The 27,822-nt window shown below is 45.6% G+C and overlaps 1 protein-coding gene across 4 annotated transcripts in view; it reads left to right on the forward strand.

Annotated features, from left to right (window-relative positions):
- Positions 1–3,813: 3,813 nt before the first annotated feature.
- polr3e (polymerase (RNA) III (DNA directed) polypeptide E) overlaps positions 3,814–27,822 on the forward strand; it is a 65,530-nt gene continuing 41,521 nt past the window's right edge. For 2 of the 4 annotated variants that reach the window (XM_048552607.2, XM_048552610.2), the window contains exons 1-9: positions 3,814–3,924; positions 4,065–4,162; positions 16,634–16,719; positions 19,743–19,793; positions 19,902–19,979; positions 22,896–23,014; positions 23,205–23,287; positions 24,296–24,403; positions 25,141–25,190. In XM_048552607.2, the coding sequence (XP_048408564.1) occupies positions 16,684–16,719; positions 19,743–19,793; positions 19,902–19,979; positions 22,896–23,014; positions 23,205–23,287; positions 24,296–24,403; positions 25,141–25,190 (525 nt within the window). In that variant the 5' untranslated portion in view covers positions 3,814–3,924; positions 4,065–4,162; positions 16,634–16,683. Of the gene's footprint in view, positions 3,925–4,064; positions 4,168–7,070; positions 7,219–16,633; positions 16,720–19,742; positions 19,794–19,901; positions 19,980–22,895; positions 23,015–23,204; positions 23,288–24,295; positions 24,404–25,140; positions 25,191–27,822 lie in introns of all 4 variants that reach the window. The other 2 variants (XM_048552609.2, XM_048552608.2) reach the window with 2 other exon arrangements.

The raw sequence follows: 27,822 nt of genomic DNA on the forward strand, positions 1-27,822 counted from the left end.
CATTCTCACACACCACCCCACCAACCTCCAAATACAACGCATCATCCTCCGACACTTCCGCCATCTACTATCCGACCCCACCACCCAAGCCATTTTTCCATCCCCACCCCTGTCTGCTTTCTGGAGAGAGTACTCGCTCCGTGACTCCCTTGTCCGCTCCACACTCCCCTCCAACCCCACCACACCCGGCACCTTACCCTGCAACCACAGGAAATGCTACACTTGCCCCCACATCTCCTCCCTCACCCCCATCCCAGGCCCCAAGATGACTTTCCACCTCAAGCGGATGTTCACCTGCACATCTGCCAATGTGGTATACTGTATCCACGGTACCCCGTGCAGCTTCCTCTATATTGGGGAAACCAAGCAGAGGCAGAACGCCTCCGCTCGGTTCGCAATAAACAACTGCACCTCCCAGTCGCAAACCATTTCCACTCCCCCTCCCATTCTCTAGATGACATGTCCATCATGGGCCTCCTGCACTGCCACAATGATGCCACCCGAAGGTTGCAGGAACAGCAACTCATATTCCGCCTGGGAACCCTGCAGCCTAATGGTATCAATGTGGACTTCACAAGCTTCAAAATCTCCCCTTCCCCCACTGCATCCCTAAACCAGCCCAGTTCGTCCCCTCCCCCCACCGCATCCCAAAACCAGCCCAGCTCTTCCCCTTCCCCCACTGCATCCCAAAACCAGTCCAACCTGTCTCTGCCTCCCTAACCGGTTCTTCCTCTCACCCATCCCTTCCTCCCACCCCAAGCTGCACCCCCATCTTCTACCTACTAACCTCCTCCCACCTCCTTGACCAGTCCGTCTTCCCTGGACTGACCTATCCCCTCCCTACCTCCCCACCTATACTCTCTCCACCTATCTTCTTTACTCTCCATCTTCGGTCCGCCTCCCCCTCTCTCCCTATTTATTCCAGTTCCCTCCCCCCATCCCCCTCTCTGATGAAGGGTCTAGGCCCGAAACGTCAGCTTTTGTGCTCCTGAGATGCTGCTGGGCCTGCTGTGTTCGTCCAGCCTCACATTTCTTTACAATGGTGCACTGGGTCCTCCTGGCGCCCAGATGACTGCTTTACGTCTGCTCCGCGATCCCCTTTGGCCGCCCGGAGACAGTATTAGGTAGGCACTGGAGCCCCTTACGGCCGGAGGACCATATTACACGTACACATGAACTCAACACACCCCCAACCAAGATCACAAAGTGTGTAGCTGTATGAACACAGCAGGCCAAGCAGCATCTCAGGAGCACAAAAGCTGACATTTCGGGCCTAGACCCTTCATCAGAGAGGGGGATGGGGAGAGGGAACTGGAATAAATAGGGAGAGAGGGGGAGGTGGACCGAAGATGGAGAGAAAAGAAGATAGGTGGAGAGAGTGTAGGTGGGGAGGTAGGGAGGGGATAAGTCAGTCCAGGGAAGACGGACAGGTCAAGGAGGTGGGATGAGGTTAGTAGGTAGATGGGGGTGCGGCTTGGGGTGGGAGGAAGGGATGGATGAGAGGAAGAACAGGTTAGGGAGGCAGAGACTGATACCATTGTAACGAGGTCCTCCGGCTGTCGTATGGGTTGGTGCTCCTGAGTGAACTGACCTCCGGCCGCCAGGGGACCTAGCATACTCATGAAACGCGGCCTCAAGGCCCTCCGCTTCTTCCTGTCCCGCAGGCCCGACCAGGCCCCCTCCACCGGCACTCTCATCCGCCTAACTGAACTCGTCCTCACACTCAACAACTTCTCTTTTGACTCCTCCCACTTCCTACAGACTAAGGGGGTGGCCATGGGCACCCGCATGGGCCCCAGCTATGCCTGCCTCTTTGTAGGTTACGTGGAACAGTCCCTCTTCCGCACCTACACAGGCCCCAAACCCCACCTCTTCCTCCGGTACATTGATGACTGTATCGGCGCTGCCTCTTGCTCCCCAGAGGAGCTCGAACAGTTCATCCACTTCACCAACACCTTCCACCCCAACCTTCAGTTCACCTGGGCCATCTCCAGCACATCCCTCACCTTCCTGGACCTCTCAGTCTCCATCTCAGGCAACCAGCTTGTAACTGATGTCCATTTCAAGCCCACCGACTCCCACAGCTACCTAGAATACACCTCCTCCCACCCACCCTCCTGCAAAAATTCCATCCCCTATTCCCAATTCCTCCGCCTCCGCCGCATCTGCTCCCACGATAAGACATTCCACTCCCGCACATCCCAGATGTCCAAGTTCTTTAAGGACCGCAACTTTCCCCCCACGGTGATTGAGAACGCCCTTGACCGCGTCTCCCGCATTTCCCGCGACACATCCCTCACACCCCGCCCCCGCCACAACCGCCCCAAGAGGATCCCCCTCGTTCTCACACACCACCCTACCAACCTCCGGATACAACGCATTATCCTCCGACACTTCCGCCATTTACAATCCGACCCCACCACCCAAGACATTTTTCCATCCCCTCCCCTGTCTGCTTTCCGGAGAGACCACTCTCTCCGTGACTCCCTTGTTCGCTCCACACTGCCCTCCAACCCCACCACACCCGGCACCTTCCCCTGCAACCGCAGGAAATGCTACACTTGTCCCCACACCTCCTCCCTCACCCCCATCCCAGGCCCCAAGATGACATTCCACATTAAGCAGAGGTTCACCTGCACATCTGCCAATGTGGTATACTGCATCCACTGTACCCGGTGCGGCTTCCTCTACATTGGGGAAACCAAGCGGAGGCTTGGGGACCGCTTTGCAGAACACCTCCGCTCAGTTCGCAACAAACAACTGCACCTCCCAGTCGCCAACCATTTCCACTCCCCCTCCCATTCTCTTGATGACATGTCCATCATGGGCCTCCTGCTCTGCCACAATAATGCCACCCGAAGGTTGCAGGAACAGCAACTCATATTCCGCCTGGGAACCCTGCAGCCATATGGTATCAATGTGGACTTCACCAGCTTCAAAATCTCCCCTTCCCCTACTGCATCCCTAAACCAGCCCAGTGCATCCCCTCCCCCCACTGCACCACACAACCAGCCCAGCTCTTCCCCCCCACCCACTGCATCCCAAAACCAGTCCAACCTGTCTCTGCCTCCCTAACCGGTTCTTCCTCTCACCCATCCCTTCCTCCCACCCCAAGCCGCACCTCCAGCTACCTACTAACCTCATCCCACCTCCTTGACCTGTCCGTCTTCCCTGGACTGACCTATCCCCTCCCTACCTCCCCACCTGTACTCTCCTCTCCACCTATCTTCTTTACTCTCCATCTTCGGTCCGCCTCCCCCTCTCTCCCTATTTATTCCAGTTCCCTCTCCCCACTCCCCTCTCTGATGAAGGGTCTAGGCCCGAAACGTCAGCTTTTGTGCTCCTGAGATGCTGCTTGGCCTGCTGTGTTCATCCAGCCTCACATTTTATTATCATGAAACGCGGATCAGGTGGACCCAGTGTACCCATGTAATGCAGTCCTCCGGCCGTCAGGGAGACACAGTGTACCGATGTTACGCGGTCCTCCGGCCGTCAGGGGGACCCAGCGTACCAATGGAACGCGGTCCTCCGGCCGTCAGGGGGACCCAGCGTACCCATGGAACGCGATCCTCCGGCCGTCAGGGGGACCCAGCGTACCAATGGAACGCGGTCCTCCGGCCGTCAGGGGGACCCAGCGAACCCATGGAACGCGGTCCTCCGGCCGTCAGGGGGACCCAGCGTACCCATGGAACGCGGTCCTCCGGCCGTCAGGGGGACCCAGCGTACCCATGGAACGCGGTCCTCCGGCCGTCAGGGGGACCCAGCGTACCCATGGAACGCGGTCCTCCGGCCGTCAGGGGGACCCAGCGTACCCATGGAACGCGGTCTGAGGATATGAGTGACCCACGTGTCGGCTCCATGGTTGCTGGTAGTTTCATCCATTTCGCCGGCACCGCCTGAGGGAACGGGCGGCTGGGGACAGTGGTGAGTACTCGGGTTAGGATTGTGGGTTTGGCCGGGCCCCAGTTGGCATTAAGTCAGCGGCCTCGGCCTGAAGTTTAGGCGGTTCCCCTGTGATGAATCGGCTTCTGACCTGCCTCTGTTTCTCCCTGTCTCCTGTACAGGCCGGCTCCTGGGACCTCCATCCCCCAATGAGGCCGCTCCATCCCCGTGGTGTTAGTGGTCGGCGAGGTCAGGAGTGCCGCCCGGGTACCTGCATCAGGTGAGGTAACTGCTGGCCTGTCAGGATGGGAGGGAGCGGCTTCCGGCACCTCTGGCTTTAGCTGCAGTAGCTTCTTCCCCTTTCATTGCATCAGGTAGGGCTGGGTGTAGAGTGGGACTGTGCAGCCTGTGAGGAAAGTCGCAACCTCAGCGAGATGAGGATAGAAACCTCACAGTGCTCCAAAGCCGATGAGTTAAATAAGTGTGGTCACCATGGTAATGTAGGAAACTCACTAGTTAGCAAGCGCACAGCAAGATCCCATAGCCAACCGTAATACGGTAATTGCCCGATGTTCTGTTCTATTGATTTTGATTGAAAGGTAAATGTTGTCCAAGATACCAGGGACGACGCCTTCCATTCTTTTCCTCAAATAGATCTTTTGAAAGGTAGTCCCTCAGTCTCCTCCAACAGTGCAGTACCACCTCAATATTGAACCTCCTGTAATGCAGTGTTCCTCCAGTACTGTTCTTTGGCATTTGCAGCACTCGGGTTGTCATTTACCTTTTTTTTACTCAGGCCTCTGGAGTGAGTTCCTGACTCAGGCAAGACTGCAGCCCCAAACTCTAAAGTAATGTACAGTGTGCCAGTAGCTCCCTGATCGGTTGTTAACTAAATGAGGATGAGAAAACTTTCCTTTTCTGCGATCTTCAATTACATTGTCATTTGCTGTCCTGTTTTCACATGGGTCATTCATTGCAATTTACAATCATTGTACTTTTTGCATAATGTTTATCAATTGTAAACATACCATAACTCTTTGAGCAGTTTATGTAAGTGCATCTATTACAATACTCTTGGTCTTGTTGAGCTACTAAATAATATTTACAGAGCCTCAGGTAAGGAAAACATCAACATTATTTAATAATCATCTTGCTATGGCTTCATCTTGGTCCTGAGGCTGCAGTGGAGACTAAGACCATGTGACATTGCATCACTTTTATTAGCATATCACATTCAGACATAATTTATCATTCTATACTCCACCCAGTTTCTGATTTGACTGATCATGTTCCTATTCGCTCCCCAAGTGTCTGACTTCGCTGCTTTGGTTGGTAAATGAAATCTGCCATTTGTACCTCATAGTGTCATAGAAATGTTTAGCAAGGAAACTCATCCGTGCTGACAAGATATCTTAAATTAATCTAACCCTGTTTGTCAGCTTTTGGCCCATATCCCCCTCAAACCCTTCCTATTCATATACCCATCCAGATGCCTTTTAAATGTTGTAATTGTACCAGCCTTTTCCACTTTCTCTGGCGGTTCATTCCATCCACACACCACCCTCAGCATGAAAATGCTGCTCCTTGGGTCCCTTTTTAATTCTCTCCGCTCTCACCTTAAACCTGTGCCCTCTAGTTTTGGACTCCACCACCCCAGGGAAAAGACCTTGTTTATTTACCTCATGCGTGCCCCTCATGATTTTATAAACCTCTGAGATCACCTCCCAGCCTCTCATCATCTAGTGAAAATAGTCCCAATCCATTCAGCCTCTCTTTATAGCTCAATTCATCCAAACTGACAGCATCCTTGTAAATCTTATCTGAATTCTTTCAAGCTTCACAATATCCTTCTCATAGCAGGGAGACCAGAATCACATGGAGTATTCCAAAAGTGGCCGAACCTATGTCCTGTACAGCCACAACATGACCTCCAACTCCTATACACAATGCACTGTCCAATAAGGGCAAGCTTACCAAACACTCCTTTCACTATCCTATCTACATTCAAATCTATTTCCAAGGACTATGAACCTGCACTGTGAAGAAAAGCAGTGGAACCAGCAGCGATACTTCTTGCACACCACTGGTCACAGGCCTCCAGTCTGAAAAGCAACCCTCCACCTTCATCGTCTGTCTTCTACTTTCTAGCCAATTCTGTATCCAAATGACTAGTTCTCCCTGTATTCCATGTGATCTAACCTTGCTATCACATGAGGAACCTTGTCAAATGCCTTTCCTAAATCCATATGGATCACATCCACCACTGCCGTCATCAGTCCTCTTCGTTACTACTTCAAAAAACTCAATTAAGTCATTGAGACACAATTTCTCTCTCACAAAGCCATGTTGACAATCGCTAATCAGTCCTTATTTTTCGAAATACATGTAAATCCTGTCCCTCGGAATTCCCTCCAACATCCAATGTCAGGCTCACCAGTCTGCAGTTCCCTGCTTTTTCCTTTACCACCTTTCTTAAATAGTGGCACCACATTAACCAACCGCCAGTCTTCCGGCACCTCCCCTGTGGCTATCGATGGTACACATATCTGAGCAAGGGGCCCAGCAATCACTTCCCTCGCCCTTCACAGAGTTCTAGTGTACACCTGATCAGGTCCCGGGGATTTAATCTACCTTTTACCTGGTCTGGTCTGAGGGTGGCACGGTGGCTCGGTGGTTAGCACTGCAGCCTTACTGTGCCAGTGACCCAGGTTCAGCTCCAGCCTTTGGCAACTGTCTGGCCTTTGCACATTCTTCCTGTGGCTGCAGCTGTCACCTTCCTGTGGGATGTGCCACTTTCTTCCTGCAGTCCAAAGATGTGCAGATTAGGTGGATGGGCATGCTAAATTCCCCTTAGTGTGCATAGATGTGTAGATTAGGTGGATTAACCATGAGAGATGTCGGGTTACGGGACTAGGGTAGAGGGGTGGGATGCTGTTCGGAGGCTTGGTGTGGGTTTTTTGGGCTGAATGGCCTGCTACTGCATTATAGGGATTCTGCTATGCTATGACTGTGACTCCATCCCTCAGCACCGTGGTTGACTCTTAATTGACTGCTGAAATGGCCTAGCAAACCATTCGGCTCAAGGGCAATTTAGGATAGACCTGCTAAGTTTTGATATCCCCTCGTTGCCTGATTGGAATGTAAACTGTTTGCTTTCATAATTAAAACTGCCTTTTTGTTGCCAGTAGGTTGAAGCTTTAATGGGGAATGACAAAATTTCGCTTTCTTTTCTGCAATGTCTGGACAGAACTGTTTTGGACCTCTTGTACTTTTGCAAGGAAGAAAATTTAGGATAAACAACACATACTGAATTTGCCACCTAGGTTGCCAGAAGAGGTAAACAGAATTTGTATTTTCAGGCACTATTGCTGTGAGGATATATTAGTTTACCTGAATGTGTCTGCAGCCTCTTTTGAAGAGATTGGGAATTGAGATTTCTTGAAGCCATTGTGCTGGGCAGAAGGAGAATTGCTGATTCTGGTTTGGTAATCAGGCTGCATCTGGACTTTACAATGAACACCAAATCTCTGGTCTGTTTGGTTGTGTTAATGACTACTACAACTTTGCTGAAAATTGCTTCTTTGTGGAAACTAGTGCATGACTGTTTGGTTGGACTGTGCCGTTCTTGTTTTGAATAAGATAGGACCGTGGCTGAGATAACAAGGTGTAGAGCTGGGTGAACACAGCAGGCCAAGCAGCATCAGACGAGCAGGAAGGCTGATGTTTCAAGCCTAGATCCTTCTTCAGAAAACCATAGCTGAGATGTCTGTTTCAATTGTACATAACAAGCTTGGTCCAAAGCCAAATTATCTCTGCTGGTTGAAGGCCTATAAAGTTGTGTGCTTTGTGACACTTACCAGAGTCCCACATCTGACTGGAACAATACTTGTCCTATTACTCCTTCACTTTCAAGTCATCATCTTTGTGCATGCAGCACGAATATATGCGGCAGTGGAGGGGGCTGATTTCCTGGCTGTCTTCATGTGAGAAGTTCATGCGGAGTTAAACTGTTTCGGAGTGAAGATAAGCAAGGGCTCGGCAATGTATGTTTAAGGTCACTTCTTGATTTCACTGTTTCACTACATACTGCTCATTCAGTTTCAGTGTTAGCTTAAGGATATCTTGGTGAGCTTGGAGTTTGACATCCATATGATGTTATGAACTCTTTAAAATACTCTTTCCATACCGTCTGAGAATACAAGGTCTGCAATTCCATGTGTTGCAAAGATCTTGTTCAATGACGTAATCACTGGATCAAACATGTGACCCTCCAGTTGCTTGACTTCTATCCATCTACTGCCAAGAATATTTTATCTTGTGTTTGAGGTTCATCCCGAAACATTCCAATGATCTGATTCGAACTGAAAATGACACCAACAGTTCTCTTGTCCCCCGATGATGAATATCACAAGCAATATAGCCCAATATGGAAACCCAGCTATCAAACAGAATATTTTACTCTGGGATGGCATTATGATAAGCAGATGCTTTTGATGCAGTTGTTGTAGTGTATTGAGACTTAAGAGTATAGGAATAACCAATCTCTTAGAGTAGATGGGTAAATCATCCACTACACCGAAGTGTACTTTCTGTTCATGGTGCTGTCTGAGAATGGGATTGTGCCACAGTATGTGTTGCCATCCTTTGACACTGAGTTCATTGTTTGTCAGATTTCGGTGCGACTCTGATTTCAGTTGATTGCTGTTAAAATTGAGGTTGTTATTGATGTCAAGTTTCCATCTCTGACTAAATCTGAATCTCCTTTTGACCTTGCTGCAGGATTAAAACACATGTTCCACAGGGCAAAGCACATGTTGTAGTCTGTAGGTTTATAGTTTTCTGAAGAAGGGTCTTGACCTGAAATGTCAAACTTTCCTGCTCTTCTGATGCTGCCTGGCGTGCTGTGTTCATCCAGCTTCACACCGTGTTATCTCAGATTCTCCAGCATCGGCAGTTCCTACTATCTCTGTAACATGTTGTAGTCTGCTGTTTTCGGGGAACACATTCTCTCTGTCTCCTCAACCTCAGTCTAAATCGTTGTACTATGGAGAAACTTTTGGCAAATCCTTAGAATTTAACTGTCACCAAGAATTGGTCGTCTGTTTCTATCTTGGAATGAAGACTGAGCAAAAGCTGCAAATATTTTCACAATGCTTCTTTTTCTATCACTGTGTATCTCCTGTTCAGTTTCTTGCCAGTGAGCAGGGTGTATAGTAAACTGGCTTACACTTTCCATCTGTCAGTGTCTGAAAAATACAGCTCCCAGTCCTCTAGAAGATGCATCTGCAGCAATGATAGCAGTTTTGGGTCATAGTTGAAATACCTGGTGATATCAACAATGCTTCAGTTTTTCTCAAAAGACTTCTGTTGTGCTCCTGCCTAGCTCCATGTCTTAGCAGCTGCCCTAGTGGTCGTTGACAGCTAATTTAGGAATTTTCCAATTTGTTTTACCACATCCATGCATCTCTGGAGCTCAGTTACCTTGTGAAGAGCTGGAAACTTCTTGATTGCTTTTGCCTTTGTGAATCAGCTCTCATACTGGATATATCTGCCCAAGGAACCTGACAGTTGGCTGCATGGGTTCATCATTGTTGTGTGCAAATTCCCATGGGCGTTGCAGATATCATTCAAAGTGCACTTCAGGAGAGGGATGAATTTGTACTAGAAAGATCCCAAAATGCCTAGGAAATATTAATTATGGAGGTGATCAATGAGACAAACCTGCTGTCTACCACACCCCATACAGATCTAAGAAGATCACAAATTTCCTCCAACCACTGGTTTCGTCTTTCCGTCTTGATGCTCCTCAAGACGGACCGTATGATTAGAGGAGTGATAGGCTACCTCTACATCAGCCATATGATTGGGGGAGCTGATTTGGAACCAGTTGTACAGCGTGACGGAGCACATGTTGGGGTCACTGTCAGAAAGATCAGGGAAAGGCCTAGATGGCCATCAGTTAAAGGTCAGTGTCAAATCAGGGTAAGGCCCAGGTGATGTCATTCAAGAAAGATCAGTGTCCATGGCAAAAGGCCCAGACCTTGCTGACAATCACTCAAAAAGTTCAGTGTCCATCAGGGAAAGGCCTAGACCTCAATTTTTAAGGTGGTGCTTGGCCATGGTCTTGACTGTGGAGAGTGGAATATGAGACTGCAATTAACCTAATATCACTGGGACAAAAGGATAAATGCAGTTTGGAAACCAAAGGCTATTGCATGTATAATGGATACGTCTGTAGACAGTGAAAAACTTTTAGAGATCAACAGCTGATTATGCAGAACTTTACATTCAGGAGAATAAACGCTTGGTGGTGTACATTATTATTCAGATTAATTTTGAGTAATTAGAAGTAGAAGGCACTGTTCCCTTTTAGCTGCACAGCCATCTGAGTGTCTGTGCACACTAATCACATGTTGATACTGATCCAGCATGGACATCTGTTTTCAGAAGTCATTGCTGTCCGTAGACTTTGGAAATTCCATCCTGAAGAAAAGGACAAGAGGGAATGTAGCTTGAATGGGGTGACAGTGGCTCCCATGGTTTGGAAGAGGTGCGTGTGTGTATGGTGTGGTGGGAAGAAAAGAAAATCTCATAAAGAATCCTAAAATTTACATTTTGCACTCTGTCATGTTCTTTCTGAACTGAGCCATGGATCAGGACATCTTCCATGTGACACACTCCATCCAGTCCTTTTAGGACATGGTTTGGCAAATGTTTTTCCACTGCAACCAACAGCAAGCCTTCAAAATTGTCCAAAGTCCTTAGTGAGAATTGTGAGAGAAGGTTAGGGAAACTGACAGGGTCTTCATTCGTGGGCTGTGGGCTTTGTTGATTTGGTGATCATGACAACATCTAGGATAAAACAGTCTGCTTGATTGGCACCATGTCCACACATTGAGTCCCCCCAACACTGATGCTCAGTAGCCACAATCTGTACCATCTATAGTATGCCCTTTAAACAGCAACTTCCAAAGCCATAACTTCTACCATCCAGAGATAATGAGAACTGCAGATGCTGGAGAATCAAAGATAACTAAGTGTGAGGCTGGATGAACACAGGCCAAGCAGCATCTCAGGAGCACAAAAGCTGACGTTTTGGGCCTAGACCCTTCATTAGAGAGGGGGATGGGAAGAGGGTTCTGGAATAAATAGGGAGAGGGGGGAGGCGGACCGAAGATGGAGAGAAAAGAAGATAGGAGAGTATAGGTAGTGAGATAGGGAGGGGATAGGTCAGTCCAGGGAAGACGGACAGGGCAAGGAGGTGGGATGAGGTTAGTAGGTAGGAAATGGAGGTGCGGCTTGGGGTGGGAGGAAGGGATGGGTGAGAGGAAGAACAGGTTAGGGTGTGCCAGCCCAGTTTGTCCCCTCCCCCCACTGCACCAGCCCAGTTTGTCCCCTCCCCCCACTGCACCCCAAAACCAACCCAGTCTGTCTTCACCTCCCTAAATTGTTCTTCCTCTCACCCATCCCTTCCTCCCCCCTCAAGCCGCACCTCCATTTCCTGACCTACCCCCTCCCTACCTCCCCACACATACTCTCCTCTCCACCTATCTTCTTTTCTCTCCATCTTCGGTCCGCCTCCCCCTCTCTCCCTATTTATTCCAGTTCCCTCTCCCCATCCCCCTCTCTGATGAAGGGTCTAGGCCCGAAACGTCAGCTTTTGTGCCCCTGAGATGCTGCTGGGCCTGCTGTGTTCATCCAGTGCCACACTTCTACCACCCAGAAGGGTGAGGACAGCAGATACTTGGAAAACCACCACCTGCAAGTTCCCCTCCAAGTCGCTCACCGTCCTGCCTAGGAAGCCTGTGTCAGAAACAACATTGCCAAACTTAAATCAAGGTAATCACAAAGGGGTGAAGGCAGAGTTGGCTTGAGTGGACTGGGAAAGGAATATAACAGAAAAGATGAATAGTGTGACATACTTAAGAAAATAGTTTATTACTCAGCAAAGATATATCCCGGTGAAGAAGATGGGTTCCCTGAAGAGGATTCACCAACCATTACAATCCACTGGGATATAAACATATAGAAAATTATCCTTGGTTCCAGAATCTCTTCAAGAAAATGCGTTTCCATGTTATTAATGTTTTCTGTGTTGTGGATGTTGCCATTTTTTTGGACGCTCTGTTTTATCTTAATCTGTGCAGACCTTTAGCTGTGACACAACTTGAAAGTCACCCTTTTGGCAAAAATGGGATTTGGTTTTTTTTTTGGCAGGACCATTTCAGGTTTACCCCCGATTTCCACAATCACCTTTCTGCTTTTACACTTACTCCACTGAGTTGATTATTTTTGGGATATAGTTCTTTGTCTCTCAGCGTGACCAACCAATTTTGTTTCCTGACCTTGGCTGGTCTGCTCGTTTGAATTGCCTTTTTTAATGGTAAGTCATCGCTTGACTGCAAACGGTATGGCTGCTTCATCTGAGACTCCAACAATAATTCTATCCCTGATTAGTGCAGCTTTTAAGCTGCTATGCACCAGTCTGGACTGGTGTCCTGAACAGTTACAAAAGTATCACTACTACTTGTTGCTGAGTATGCTTCTTAAATTTAACCTAGTTAGCAGGTTTTTTCTCCGATTTAAATTAGTCATTGAGTGCTATTGTTACACCTTCATGTGTAGCTTGTACTTTAATCTCTTGCTTAACTAGATGTCATTTGCTAAGCCGCCATTGCACACGCTAGAATACTGAGCTGTTCACTGCAGTGAGGCTGAGTGCCATTTGATCACTTGTAAATCTTCAGCATCAATTCAGCAACCCTCTGGTTTACTACCTATGACCTGCTTGCAATTTTTCAGTAATGGCAGAAACTTCTGACATTCTTGGTCTTGTACTGTTGAAGATCATCTGTCGTGCGCTTGGGTAGGGAAACCGTGAACTGTATCTATTTAAGAAATCTCTCACTGTGACTTTGCCTTGCTATGAGGTTGCAAGGGACAACAAGATCCTTTGATTCTGTAATGGAGTATACTGCTGCCCAGGAGTTCAGGAGGTGGGAACTTTTGGAACTGCCTTCAAGACTGGAATTGGATAGAGCGGTTGCCTTTCAGAATCCACAAATAGGTGAGATTTGAAAGACGTGTTGGGCAGATATTAAAAGAATTGGCCTGTGAGGCTGATGTTACCTGAAAGTCAATCTCATTGTAAAACTGCTTTGAGATCCCCATCGGAGCCAATGTTTGTTGGCAGTTGAGGGAGTTGTTCAGTGAGGCCTGGGCAGTTGAGTAAAAGTTGGGATCCTTGCAAATAGAGGCATTAAACATGGCTCCGTAGCTTATCTTCCCAGCACATAAGAACGAGGAGCAGGAGAAGGCAATTCAAACTTTCACTGCTCCACATTTGTTACATTCATGCCTGATCTCATCTTGACCTCGCCTCCACTCTCCTGCCTACTCTCCATAACCCTCCAACTCAGATTTGTTTTAAGCAGTAATATCGCCTCCTCAAATTTATTCAATATGCCAGCATCCATTGTATCTGGGGTAGCAAATTCCAGAGATTTACAACCCTTTGACAGAAGGTTAGTCAGTTTGCAAATGACACCAAAATTGGTTTTCTAAGATTACAAAGGGATCTTGTTCAAATGGGTGGAAAAATGGCAAGCAGACTTCAATCTGAATAAATTCGAGGTATTTCATTTTGGTACAGTAAACCAGAGGGTTAATGGTAAGACCTTGGGTATTGTTGTAGAACAGAGAGACCTGGGGGTTCAGGCACATAATTCTTTGAAGTTTATGTCACATTTAGACAGGGTGATTAAAAGGCATTTAACACATTTGCCTTCATTGCTTGGTCCTTTGAGTATAGGGGTTGGGAAGTCATGTTGAGGTTGTATAGGACATTGGTGAGGCCTCTTCTGGAGCACTGTCTCCAATTTTGGTCACCCTGTTATAGGAAGGAGATTAAGCTGGACAGGATTCAGAAGAGATTTACCAGGATGTTAAGGTTTGAGTTATGAAGTCTAGGATACTTTTCACTGGAGTATAGGAGGTTGAGGGGTAACTTTGTAGAAGTTTTATAAGATCATGAGCATAGATAGAGTTAATGGTAGGGTGCCCTTTCCCTACGATGGGGGATTTCAAGATTAGACATATTTTTGAGGTAAGAAGAGAGAGATTTTTAAAAAAAACTTGAGGTGCCAATTATTTATGCAGTGGGAGGTTTGCGTGTGGAATGAACTTGCTGAGGAAGTGGTGGATGTGGGCTCAATTACAATGTTTAAAAGATAAGTACACAAATAGGAGAGGTTTGGAGGGTTATGGGCCAGCAGCAGGCAGGTGGGGCCAGTTGAGGTTGGAATTATGTTTGGCATGGACTGGTTGAACCAAAGGGTCTGTTTCAATGCTGTATGACTCAATGGCACCGTATATGATACCTATGATGTTTTACGCTGCCCTACTAAATATCACACAGTCAGACTGAATCCCTTGATTCATGCACATATTATAGCTTGTGACTCCCTCTTTCTGGAGACATTGTTAATGCCGAAAAATACAAGGCAGTACAGCAAATTTATTAATCAATGAAATAAAAGTGAAAAATGCTGAAAACAATAAGGAGGCCAGACAGCATTTGTAGAACAAAACAGTTAATATTTCAAGTTGATGAACTTTCTGATGCTGCTTGACCTGAGTATTTCTAGCATTTTTGTTTTTTTCTGAGGTTTCCAGCACCCCCTGTATGCATTTCTGAAAATCACTCATTGCACTTATGCTTTTTGTCAGAAATACAAAGTGACGGTGTTGGGAATACATATATTTACAGACTTTGTGATTTGGAAGGTGGATGTGAGAGAGCTGTGGCTCACTGGGTAGCACTGCCATCTGAGCAGGTTGTGGGTTCCCGTCCCATGTTAAACACTTGAATGTGAAGTCCACGTTGTTGCCTGCAAATCCAGCATTGAAAGAATGTTGCACTGTTAGAGGTGCTGCCTTTTAGATCAGATGTTAAATGTAGGCATTATCTGTGCTCTCATCACTATCTTGAAGAGCAGGGGATTTCTCTGTAGTGTCCTGGATGGTATTTATCCCGCAAATAAAATTGCTAAAGCTGGTGATTTTTCTTTATCACATTGTTGTTTGTAGGATCTTTCTGTGTATGAATTAGTTGGCATATGGCGTGCATTGCAACAATGATACTTCAACAATATTTAATTGGCTGCAAAGAGTTCTGGGCTGTGAAGTTCATTCTTTGAATGCACATTTATCTTAACTAATGCTGTATGGTCTTAACTCTGAAACCCAAGCTTTTGTGATGTTTGTGTTGTTTAGTAACAAGAATAGATTCAAGAAGCTGTTCCTCCTCCCCTGTTGGGTGTGTAGCTGTTGACTGAAGGATCTCCATGGGAAGAATATTGTGACAAGTCACTAGGTTGCTGCGTGATGTAAGCAAATTTGGTCATTTTAGAACATCGGTCTCTATTATAAGAAATTAAAGTTGCAAATATTCAAGTAAGTGAGACAAAAGAATGACCAGATAAGGGCTGAGTGAAGCTGTCTAATTCCAGGGTTTAAGAACATAGGGTCATCAACGTAAAGAGGTTTTATGCAGAGGGGAGGAGAAATCTCTTCAGACAGGGATTTTGTGGTTCACTTGCAGAATTAACAATTGAGGTGGCAGCTATAAACTTTCCAGGTTAGAATTGATAAAGAGACTAGAATGAAGGGATTTGTCGATTGTAGGTGGAGAATAGATGATATAGACAGGAGGGGCCAAATGACCAGTTTCTGTTTTATGACTCCTTTCTTGGTAAAGGCACGCTGTGTTAATTTAGAGACTGACTCGCTAGTTGATAGACTTAGAAGTTATAATATGAATCACAAGCTACAGCTCTTAAATTAGAAGATTTGCGCACAAGAATATTCCCCCAGAATATTAAATAAAATGATTGGCCAAGGACTGTTGGTCACTTCAGCTCTCTGATATACAGTGGGATTCACTCCAGCTATTGAGCAGATGAACATGTGTGGTTTAATATCTGTTTGGAATAACAACCCTCCCTTCATACCATGATGATGTTTTTGTGACCCAACCATAAAATGAATCTTCATTCATGACACAACCCAAATGAGAGCGCAACTGATCGGACCAACGCATGCGTTTGGAGAGAAATGGAGACACAAACATCCTTTCCGTTTTATCCCTATTGTTTATTGATTATTCATCCATTCTGTTGAAGGCTTATTCAGGCCCTATTTTCATAGAATCCCTACAAGTTGGAAGGAGGCCATTTGGCCTATTAAGTCTACACCAATCCTCCGAAGGGCATCTCACCCAGACACACCCCCTGCCATAGCTCCTTAACTCTACATTTGCCATGGCTAATCCACCGAGCCTGCGCATCCCTGGACACTCTGAACAATTTTAGCGTAGTCACTTCACTGAACTGCCACATCTTTGGACTGGGGGAAGAAACCAGAGCATCCAGAGAAAATCCACACAAGACTCGGGAAGAATGTCTGTATGGATTTTGCGCAACCAGCCTGGGTCCGTGGCACTGAGAGACCTGTGCTAACCACTAAGTCACTGCAGGACCCTTTTATATCTTTTTAGATTCTAAATTACGTGAAATGGGAGGTGGTAAGAGCCATTATCAAAGCTTTGTGGTGACACTGGTTTTGTGACCCTTTCTGATCGCTTTGTAATGGATCTAGGCTTGAGTGTAAGTGATTTTTGGGTAGCTGGCCTAGATAATGGAGGTGGGGAAGAGGAGTTAGGCGACCCATTAATGCACTTTTAATATTTTAGGTTGTGAAGCCTAAGAGTGGAAGCACCCCAACTCTCCTCATCATTTCAGCATGGCAAGCGATGAGGATGATCCAATTATACATGAGGTGAGTAACTGCTCAGAGGGAGAGTGTGACTGTTAGCTGCACATAGAAATTTAGACATTCATCACCAAGTCAGTCAGTAGTTTTGTCTCCTGTTTGGCATCTTGTTTTGGGTAAACTACAAGTTTACACTCTGTGCATTATCCTTCCTTCTGTTTATTTTTGAGTTCTTCACTTCATTGAACAAAGTTGTGCCATGTTCCACTACTGAGCTACACTGTCTTCCAATTTGAGAGTTCCATTCACTAGTCTCAGATGGCGTTGCTGTACCTTGTTAAAGTGGGACTGGGGCTGTGATAAACTGATACCTTTCTGATTCATCTCAGTTCAGACCTTAATGCTCTTTACTTCAAAGACCCACCAACAGCTTGCCACAGACAGTCAGGAATGACCATAAATGCTGGCCCAGCCAATCAGGCTCACATCCCCTGAATAAATAAAGAAGTTAGTTATACCAATAAATCTATTGCTGATTTCAATTCCTCAAAGTACTCTCAACAGACTGAACCATGACACAGATGATTTGGAGTTGGGGGACAAAGTGTGGTGTGTCAAAATTTGCAGATGACACTAAGCTGAGTGGTGTGAGAGCAAAGTGTGCAGAAGGCACTGAAAGTCTGCAGAAGGATATAGATAGTCTAAGTGAGTGGGCGAAGGTCTGGCAGATGGCGTCCAATGTTGATAAGTGTGAGGTCATCTGTTTTGGTAGGAATAACAGCAAAATGGACAATGTTTTCAATGGCAAAAAATTACAGCACACTGCTGTGCCGAGGGACTTGGGTGTCCTTATGCCTTAACCGTTAAAAGTAGGATTGCAGGTGCAGCAGGTAATTAAAAAGGCAAATAGAATTTTGTCTGCCGTTGCTCGAGGGATGGAGTTTAAAGACAGGGAGGCTATGCTGCAGCTGTATAGGGTCCTGGTGAGGCCACGCCTGGAGTAGTGTGTGCAGTTTTGGTCTCCTTACTTGAGAAGAGATATACTAGCACTGGAGGGGGTGCAGAGGAGATTCCCTTGGTTGATTCCAGAGTTAAGAGCGTTGGATTATGAGGCGAGACTGAGGAGAGGCTAAGTAGGCTTGGATTATACTCATTGGAATTCAGAAGAATGAGGGGAGATCGTTTAGAAACATATAAGCTTATGAAGGGAATAGAGAAGGTGGAGGCAGGGAGGTTGTTTCCGCTAGCAGGTAAAACTAGGACTAGAGGGCATTGCCTCAAGATAAAGGGAAGCAGATGTAGGACTGAGGTCAAGAGGAACTACTTCACCCAAAGGGTTGTGAATCTGTGGAATTCCCTGCCCATTGAAGTGGTTGAAGCTACCTTGCTGAATGTGTTTAAGGCAAGGCTGGATAAATTTTTGCACAGTAAAGGAATTAAGGGTTATGGTGTGCGGGCAGTTAAGTGGAGCTGAGTCTCATCAAGATCAGCCATGTTATGTTCTGGTTTGAATTGAGTTCTCATCTCTTGTCTGAACGTGGAGATGGAAAGTGGTAGCTTAGTGCTACATATAAAGGATCATGTCATCATAGGGCTTTGTGACCTGGATAATTATGATCCCTGTTGATGGTAATGCTGGCCAGATCAAATCCCAGAAATCTATCTTCAGAGACAACAAGTTTTATTTTGACAATTTGTTTATTGTGCTTGTCTGTGTGGCCCTATGCAAGATCTAGAGACAGTCTAATTACAAATATCAGAAATATGGATTTAACCCCCTTTATCCTTGATAACCACCTTAAAGATACTCGAACCAACACAGTGAAATGTCACCCTGTTTCCACTGTAAAGTTCCTCATTTGGTTGGTACGGTTTTCACTGTTTTGTCTTTGAGCCAATGCTGAAATTTGCCAGTGCTGTTGCCTGAACCCCTAACACAGTTCACTTCTTCCTTAAGTTCCTTAAAGTCCACTGAGGAGACTAACAACAGCTGTGCAGCTAAGCATAGTCCTTTCCTGTCTGAATGATCTGTTTTCTTCTCTGATAGAAACCTGCACATGCCCTGATATTCTAAATGGTGTTCCCATTCAAAAAGAACTTGTTTCTGCCTCCCTGTACCGTAGGAGACCTTGTTTTTGGACAGTGGCCCTTTTTATTCTGTCATCTACCCATGCTTCAAAGTCACTCAACTGTTAACTTCATGTTTTTAAAAGGCCTCATATAAATGCATGCAACAAAATTTTCAGACAATCCGATATGACGTTCAGGACTCAAATGAAAGTAAAATTTTAACTCCTGCTCTTGACATAGCATGAAAATACGAATCAGAAATTCTATACATTATATATCTGGTCACTTTAAAACCCAAATTTCCAAATAATGACATATCATGAACCTTCATTATACAATGGATGAGAATGATGTTGAGGAACTGAATTAACATTAGGTGGAGGTAGATCTGTGATGTGAAGGCCTGTATATATTTCTGGGACTTAACTGCTAACAATCTTTGCAATAAAGGGGATGTGGAGTGCCTGGCATCTCAGAGCTGCTGCGAATTTGTTTACAGATGACCCCATTGAGCAGCTTCACCCTGACATTTAGCAAAAATATGTGGACAGTCAGAGGTACATGTAGGTCATGGAAGCTAATGGAATGCATTAGAGTTAGGGTTAGGCACTAGTCATTACTCTTGTCTCTGAATCAGAAACTTTTAATTCATTCCCACACCAAAGATTTCTGTTTTGTGGATGTGATGTAAACCGAAGCCTTGTCTGCTCACTCAAGTGGACTAAATGATTCCAGGACACTGTTTTGAAGTAGGACAAGGAAGCTTTGCCTTTGACCACTATTTATGCCTCAATTAACATTGCAGAAACAGATTATCTGGTCATTTTCATGTTGTTATTTGTAATGGCTGTGTGCACTCTTTGTTTTCTGCTGTATATAATTGATTATTCAGGTTAACACGGATGCTTTTGGGTTTGTGTGGGACAAGTACAAGGAGAGCTGAGGGTCAAGTGTGTTTGAGAGAGATACTTGGACAACTGATTGACTCCCCTGATAACAAATCTGCCTCTATGCCTCAGGTCGATGTACACCTGGCCAAGAGTCTCGCGGAGAAACTGTACCTGTTCCAGGTGTGTCACACTGAGCCTCTTCGTGTTTCACCTCTTGTTGTTTTAATTTCAACTCTCTCGTTCTGTAATTGAGCAGCTGATTTTTTTTTTTCTGTCTCTCACCCCCAGTATCCTGTGCGTCCAGCCACAATGAAATATGATGATGTCACTCATTTATCAGCAAGAATAAAACCTAAGCAACAGAAAGTAAGTTCGCTCCTGTGACTCTGTCACTGCTCCGTCCTATCATTCAATGGAACAAACTCAATGGGGAAAGATCTAGTTTTTATTTTATTTCTGTGCTTAACCTTCTGCCACCAGAATCGGCCATCGAGAGTGGTTTAGCACAGGAGGAGGCTAATCAGCCCTTACGGCCTCTGTCATTCCCTGATTTCAGAACCACACAACAGGAACTTGACCACAGCCACGATTTACTGATTTGAGGGCAGTGGATAAATTTTAAATACATCAGGGAGCTGCCTGAGAGGTAGTGGTGCAAGAGGGAAATGAGGTAGATAAGAAGATTGGCAAGTGTGCTGTGAGTGACCATCGTTCTTCTCTCTTTGCTGAGATGTGTCAGAGACATGAGCCGATCAGTGCCCCCATGGCGGGTTGGTGTTGGTGGTGGCTAGGGGTGAGGGAACAGAGCAGTTGACTCATGAGGGGTGATGGTGGGGATTGACCAGCTCCCTCCCTGTGGAGGTGAGGGATGAGGGTTAGGGTTAGGGTTAGGGTTATCCTTGCTGTGGGAGTGAAAGTGGGGAGCAGTCACCACCTCCCCTGCAGGGGTGAGGGGTGGAAAGCTCCCTCCCCTGCAGGGGTGAGGGGTGGGAAGCTCCCTCCCTGCAGGGGTGAGGGGTGGGAAGCTCCCTCCCCTGCAGGGGTGAGGGGTGGGAAGCTCCCTCCCCTGCAGGGGTGAGGGGTGGGAAGCTCCCTCCCTGCAGGGGTGAGGGGTGGGAAGCTCCCTCCCCTGCAGGGGTGAGGGGTGGGAAGCTCCCTCCCCTGCAGGGGTGAGGGGTGGGAAGCTCCCTCCCCTGCAGGGGTGAGGGGTGGGAAGCTCCCTCCCCTGCAGGGGTGAGGGGTGGGAAGCTCCCTCCCCTGCAGGGGTGAGGGGTGGGAAGCTCCCTCCCCTGCAGGGGTGAGGGGTGGGAAGCTCCCTCCCCTGCAGGGGTGAGGGGTGGGAAGCTCCCTCCCCTGCAGGGGTGAGGGGTGGGAAGCTCCCTCCCCTGCTCGGGTGAGGGGTGGGAAGCTCCCTCCCCTGCTCGGGTGAGGGGTGGGAAGCTCCCTCCCCTGCAGGGGTGAGGGGTGGGAAGCTCCCTCCCCTGCAGGGGTGAGGGGTGGGAAGCTCCCTCCCCTGCAGGGGTGAAAGTGGAGAGCAGTCACCTCCCCTGCAGGGGTGAATGTGTTCTGAACCTGCCAGATTTTAATAACAATCTGACTGGCTTTATCATTGTTTTTACTCCCACCCCGTTATTACTATATTCCCAGATGTTTAAAAACTGAATTCAAGACCATAAACTGTCACAGCAGCATTTATTAATATAAGTCTATATACAAGCCCAACTTAATAACCAAATGTAAAACTATATAAACTGCATACCCCGTGTATCGGTTGAAAAGCGGAGATTTTACATTAATCTGTGTAGAACCTTGCTTCGAGCATGTTTGCAGTACTGTCAAAACAGTACCCTCCTCCAATTTGCAAAGACGAAACCAGACTCAAAGTTAACAATCTGACTAAAGTGAATATGGTACAGGAGAGAGATAATGGGAACTGCAGATGCTGGAGAATTCCAAGATAATAAAATGTGAGGCTGGATGAACACAGCAGGCCAAGCAGCATCTCAGGAGCACAAAAGCTAAAATGGTACAGGAGGTCGGGTGGCCTGATAACGGTTATGAAAATTATGAAGGGATTTGATTTACAGATATGGAGAACTATTTGCATTTGTGGGTAACTCAGATCTCGGAGTCATAAATATGAGAGTCACCAGTAGAGAATTTAGGGGAAACCCTCTCTTCCCAATGAATGATTAGAATGTAGAACTTAGAGTGAGGAGTTGTGGGGGTAAATATTGATACATTTTAAGGAGAAGCCAAATAAGCAACAGTGGGTTCATTTAGATAGTGCTATTAACCTTGCAAAATGTCCTGTGATAACAAAGTGGGGAGGTGGATGAACACAGCAGGCTAAGCAGCATCTTAGGAGCACAAAAGCTGACGTTTCGGGCCTAGAGCCTTCTACTGGAGGGTCTAGGCCCGAACTGTCAGCTTTTGTGCTCATAAGATGCTGCTTGGCCTGCTGTGTTCATCCAGGTCCCACACTTTGTTATCTCAGCATCTGCAGTTCCCATGATCTCTGATACAAAATGTCCTGTGATACTGCACTGAAGCATTATCAAACAAAACATGACACCAAGTCACTTTGGAGGCAATGGCCTAGTGGTATTATCGCTGGACTGTTAATCCAGAGACCCAGATAACGTTCGAATCCCACCATGGCAAATGGTGGAATTTGAATTCAATAAAATATCTGGAATTAAAAGTCTAACAATGACTGTGAATGCATTGCTGCTTGCCAGGAAAAGCCCATCTGGTTCACTAGTGTCCTTTAGGGAAGGAAACTGCCATCCTTACCTGGTCTGGCCATCATGTGATTCCAGACTCTCAGCAATGTGGTTGATTCTTAACTGAATGGATCAGCAGTAAATGTTGCCTAGCCAGCAATGCCCTCATCCTGTGAATGAATAAAGAAAAAAAACACATAAAGTTAAGGTGAATAACCAAAATCTCGGTTATTTTTGTAGTTGGGTTTTAAGGAGGTTCGAAACATATAATAATTTAGGGAGGGAATTCTGCAGCCTAGGGCCTGGGTAGGTGACAGCTTTCACTGGCATGTTTGAGGGAGAAAGGAGGAGGAGGAGGACATGCTGATAGGGTGATTTGAAGGGGAGTGGGTGGAAGCTCATGTAAGATGTAAATGCTGATTTCGACCAATTGGGCTGAATGGCCTGTTTCTGGCTACACATTCTGTATTGTTTCTAAGGATGTATGTAGCCTTATTAGATATCACTTCCAGATTAGGCTGTGATCTTACTGATTCTCACTTGCGTCTGTGCACAGGTTGAGCTGGAAATGGCGATTGATACAGTGAGTCCCAACTACTGTCGGAGCAAAGGGGAACAGATTGCGCTCAATGTTGATGGGACCTGTACTGATGACTCTGGAAGTACCTATGCAACGTAAGTAACAATAGGATAGGGACATTTTGCCTGTAAGAGAAGTAAACTCTATCACAGCAGTGTTAATATCTTGGTTCTGGCAGCAAACCTCCGTTTTCTTTCCTTAAGTTTACAATCTGACAGCTGCTGCTGTTAGTTTGGCTTCAACAGTGTATTGATCTCTGAAACTTTCTAATCTTCCCATCTCCAGCAAACTCATGGACAAACAGATCTTCTCATCCATTCAATCTGCTGTCAACACCTCCCGATACGCTGCTGCAATCTACAGGAAAGGTGAGGGAAATGGATCCATCTTTTGCTGAACATTAGGTGCAAGTGGATTAAGGAAAGGGATATGTTTATTACAAAGGTCTTAGGAGAAAGTTGTGTTGATTCGTGGCTGCATTTACTCTTGTTCAAGGTCCAATGCGCAAGACAAACCTATGTCTGTGTGCCAGTTCTTTCTCTGGTTATTCAGGTCCAGAAGCAAGTAAGTCAGGGTGCATTCAGTTTGATCATAACCTGTGGCAACAGGAAATTTAAAATATTCAATTGTGGGATTGCAGACTAGGCTAATGTATCACCTTCCCCTCGGGCCAGATCTTCTGTTTTTTGGACATAACTTGAAATACACTGCCCATCACCTCTTGGCAGTCCCAACACAATGAGCATTAATTACCCAGGAAGTTTAAAATTCCACTAAGTATTATATCCATTCTCATTGATCACTGACCTCCACATTGCTTTCGCTGACCCCCACCCTCGATCACTCTTGCTGATCCTGCTCCCCTTATCCCCACCCACATCCTCTCAATGTCTCCAGATAATCTGTGATGTTGGCTGTGGAATAATTATCTTCATTAACATGGGTAGAAAGCCACCTTAGAAGGCATACATGGTTCAATGTGCAACGTTTTTGCATGACAAGAATGACTGTACTTCAAAAAGTACTTCATTGTTAATAAGGCACTTTGGAATGTCCCACGGTCACAAAAGGTACCATATAACTGCAATTCCTTTCTTTAACATCTGCAGTGAGTAATGTGAGGACAGAATTTCAAGGGAAATGGTGTAAGTATGTGATTAAAGCAAAAAGCCTTTTCAACAGTGCATGTAGTACAAAGGAGTGCTGGCATATACACAATGTCCATCAATTCCTCACTGTCACATCAGACTGAAACATCATTCTGCAATCAGTTACTGACGGCACACAGTGTTATTTTAAGGAGTTTATTTTCCTGGCAATCACCCAATCTGTGGATGCTTTTTATTAGCTTTTTCTCTCCCAACATTGTGTGACAGGAGAGCTACACATCACTCCGTTACATGGAATACTACAGCTGAGACCAAGTTTCTCCTACCTGGATAAAGCAGATGCAAAACACAGGGAGAGAGAAGCTGCAAATGAAGGTAAGAAATTGGGTCAGACTTGATCAACAGTTTGTGCTTCATTGAATCGACCTGTCGAGGGGCTAAGAAGGGACCTCAACAACAGACTGGACAACAGAATATTCTAAACATCAGCCAGTGTAAATTGTCAAATGCAGAGCTTCTGTGTGAGGTTTCCTGAGCTCTCTAAATGTGAGCCTTTGGTTTCCTATCAAGAAAGATTAACTCAAAGTGTTTTCAAACTTCAAGAATAGTACCAACACTGAGGTTCTTAGTTACCAGAAAAGACTCACTAGGCTGGGATCCTTTTTCCCCTCAAAGAGAGAAGACTGAGGGGTGACCTGTTTGAGGTCATGAAAGGGTTAGACTTGGAGAAAATGTTTACCTTCTTGGGGAGAGGCCAAAAGTGCAAAATATAAGATTATCGGTAGTAAATCTAATCGGGAAATCAAGAAAAACATCTTTACTAAGAAGTATTTAAGACAAGTAGTATCAATACATTTAAGAGAATATTAGATAAACAGAACAAAAATGGAACAGTATAATAAGAACATAATAATAAGCTAATAGTGAGGTGTAGAGCGTTGCATTGAAGGTCTGTTTCTTCGCTGCAAATCTATTTGAAACCCCTCAAATAGACTCTCTTCACTGGGAGAATAGTGTGTTAGGCTATGGAGGAATCGAGATCAGCAACTGATGGCAGTGATCTGCTAATATCAAATTCTTAAGTAATGTGCAATGTTCTTATTCTCCTGCAGCTGGTGACTCTTCTCAGGATGAGGCTGAAGATGACGTTAAGCAGATCACTGTAAGTGGAGCCTAATTCATTACCACTGTACAAGGCATCCCTGATTCATGAGCGTCTGACTTACTAAATGCTTGTTCATACAAATGCAGTCCCGTACGAGGGTTTAATTTTAAAGATCCAGCATATCAATGTTTCCTCGTACTTGGGAACAGCAATTTTATATTATCCTGCAATTTGTTCCGACTTACTTATATGTCAGCTTGTGAATGGACTTGAATGGAATCTGTTCACCAGCCGTGGACTGTCTGTACCAAAGAAAACAAGAGTGACTTTTCAAAGAAACACTTTTGCTTGGAATTCTGCCTGATTTTTATCATTGCTTGCTGAATGCAAAGATTCTTTTCATCCATACATTATCTAAGCTGCTTATCCTTTGGTTGTTGAGACTTTTTAAAGCAGTGTCATTTTGAGTGCTAGAAAATAAGCCAAATGTACTGTAAATAGTTTCAATAATAGTTATAGTAAATCATCTATATCTGTGAAATAGCGCATCGTGAATTTGCCTACCTGTACCAAAACATAAGTTACAACCAAATTCAACATCTGCAGGCAAAACACGATGCTCTTCAATTTTAACTTACTTTTAAACAAGCTCCGCAACCAAGAATTCCATCATTCGTGGCGTTCTCAGGGAAGGAATCCTGCCGATCTGGAGGAATGACTGTCCTTGGCTCTGGAGCACTTTGGATAGTTCTGAGAATATGGAAGATGCTAAGTAAATGCAAGTTTGTTTGCAGAACAGTAGGTCTCATGTTGGACTGATCGTGAATAGACTAGTTAATGGACTTTCAATGCAAGGGATTCCACTCATGATGATAAGTATCCTTGGTGACTATTTCATGGAAGATCATAGAATCCCTCCAGTGTGGAAACAGGCCCTTTGACCCAACAAGGCCACACTGACCCTCAGCACCCCAGCCAGACCCATTCCCCATAACCCACCTAATCTGTACATCCCTGAACACTATGGGCAATTTAGCATGGCCAATCCACCTCGCCTGCACATCTTTAGACTGTGGGAGGAAACCGGAGCACCCAGAGGAAACACACGCAGACATGGGGAGAGCACGCAAGCTCCACACAGACAGTCGCTCAAGGCTGGAATTGAACTCCGATGCTGTGAGGCAGCAGTACGAACCACTGAGCCACCATGCCGCCCCTAATATTTGTGCTTGTGTTGTGTGTACTTGGCGAAAATTGATTTCAGCTGAATTCCTCTGTAGTCAAATAGTCTTCTGGCATGCACTGTTTATGCATACACACTGCCAGTAACCCAATGAAGGATGCCTGTGGGTGTCAGTACGTATGATGTAGAGTCATAGCAAAGTACAGTACTGAAACAGGCCCTTCAGTCCAACTCGTCCATACCGACCAGATATCCTAAATTAATCTAGTCTCATTTGCCAGCATTTGGCCCCTCTAAACCCTTCCTATTCATGTACCCATCTAGGTGTCTTTTAAATCTTGTAATAGAACCAGCCTCCACCACTTCCTCTGGCAGCTCATTCCACACATGTACCAGCCTCTGCATGAACAATTTGCCCTAGGGTCCTTTTTTTAATCTTTCCCCTCGCACTTTAAACCTATGGTGTCCAGTTTTGGCCTCCCATACCCTGCAAGAAAGAACTTGGCAATTCACTTTATCCATGCTCCTTATGATTTTATAAACCTGTATAAGGTCACCCTTCAGCCTCTGATGCTCTAGGAAAAGTAGCTGCAGCCTAGTCAGCCCCTCCCTATAGGTCAAACCCTGCCAGGATAACCTCCCAGTCCTGGCAACATTCCTTGTAAATCTTTTCTGAACCCCTTCATGTTTCACAACATGTTTCCTATAGCAGGGAGACCAGAATAGAATGCAGTATTCCAGTAGTGGACTCACCAATGTACTGTACAACTGCTCAAAGTAAGAAAGCACAAAGCAATATACGATCCTCCTTAAATTTCATTCAGTGGATGTGGGCTTCATTGGTTGGACCAACATTTATTGCCCCCACAATCCCTAATTGCCCTTGAACACAATACAACATATATCGGTTGGACATTTGTTTCCCTCAGCCCTGCCCTGCTATTCTTAAAAAATCATAGCCAATCTGCCTCACTCCTCAACTGTTATGTACCAGCCCCTAATAGTCTTCAACTCCTTGATATTTCAAAAATCTATTTGTCTCTTCTTTAAGCTCATTCAATGATCTAGCCTCCAAACACTCTGAATTCCAGGCATTCATTACCCTCTGAGCGAAGAAATTCCTTCATATCTAGTTTTAAATAAATGTGCCTAATTCTGTAACTCTGTCCCCCTGGATTTAGATTTCCCTACTAATAGGAATATGTTTACATCTACCCTGACAAGATTCCTCCAGATCTTTTATGTTTCAGTAAGGTCACCCATAATTTTTCTAAAATACAGCGCACCAAAATCTAATCTCTTTAACTATTGTTGATAAGTCAGTCTTTTCATCCCAGGAACCAGCCTAGTAAATCTTTTTTGAATGGTCTCTGACGTTAGTGTATCCTTTCTTTAATCCAGAAACTGCATGCAGCACTTCAGGCACGGCCTTATCAACATTCTGTACTGGTATAACACAGACTTCCTTATTTTTAAATACAATCCCCTAGCAATTAAGCATTAATT

The sequence above is a fragment of the Stegostoma tigrinum genome, chromosome 23, assembly GCF_030684315.1.
Source record: "Stegostoma tigrinum isolate sSteTig4 chromosome 23, sSteTig4.hap1, whole genome shotgun sequence".
Classification (NCBI taxonomy): domain Eukaryota; kingdom Metazoa; phylum Chordata; class Chondrichthyes; order Orectolobiformes; family Stegostomatidae; genus Stegostoma; species Stegostoma tigrinum.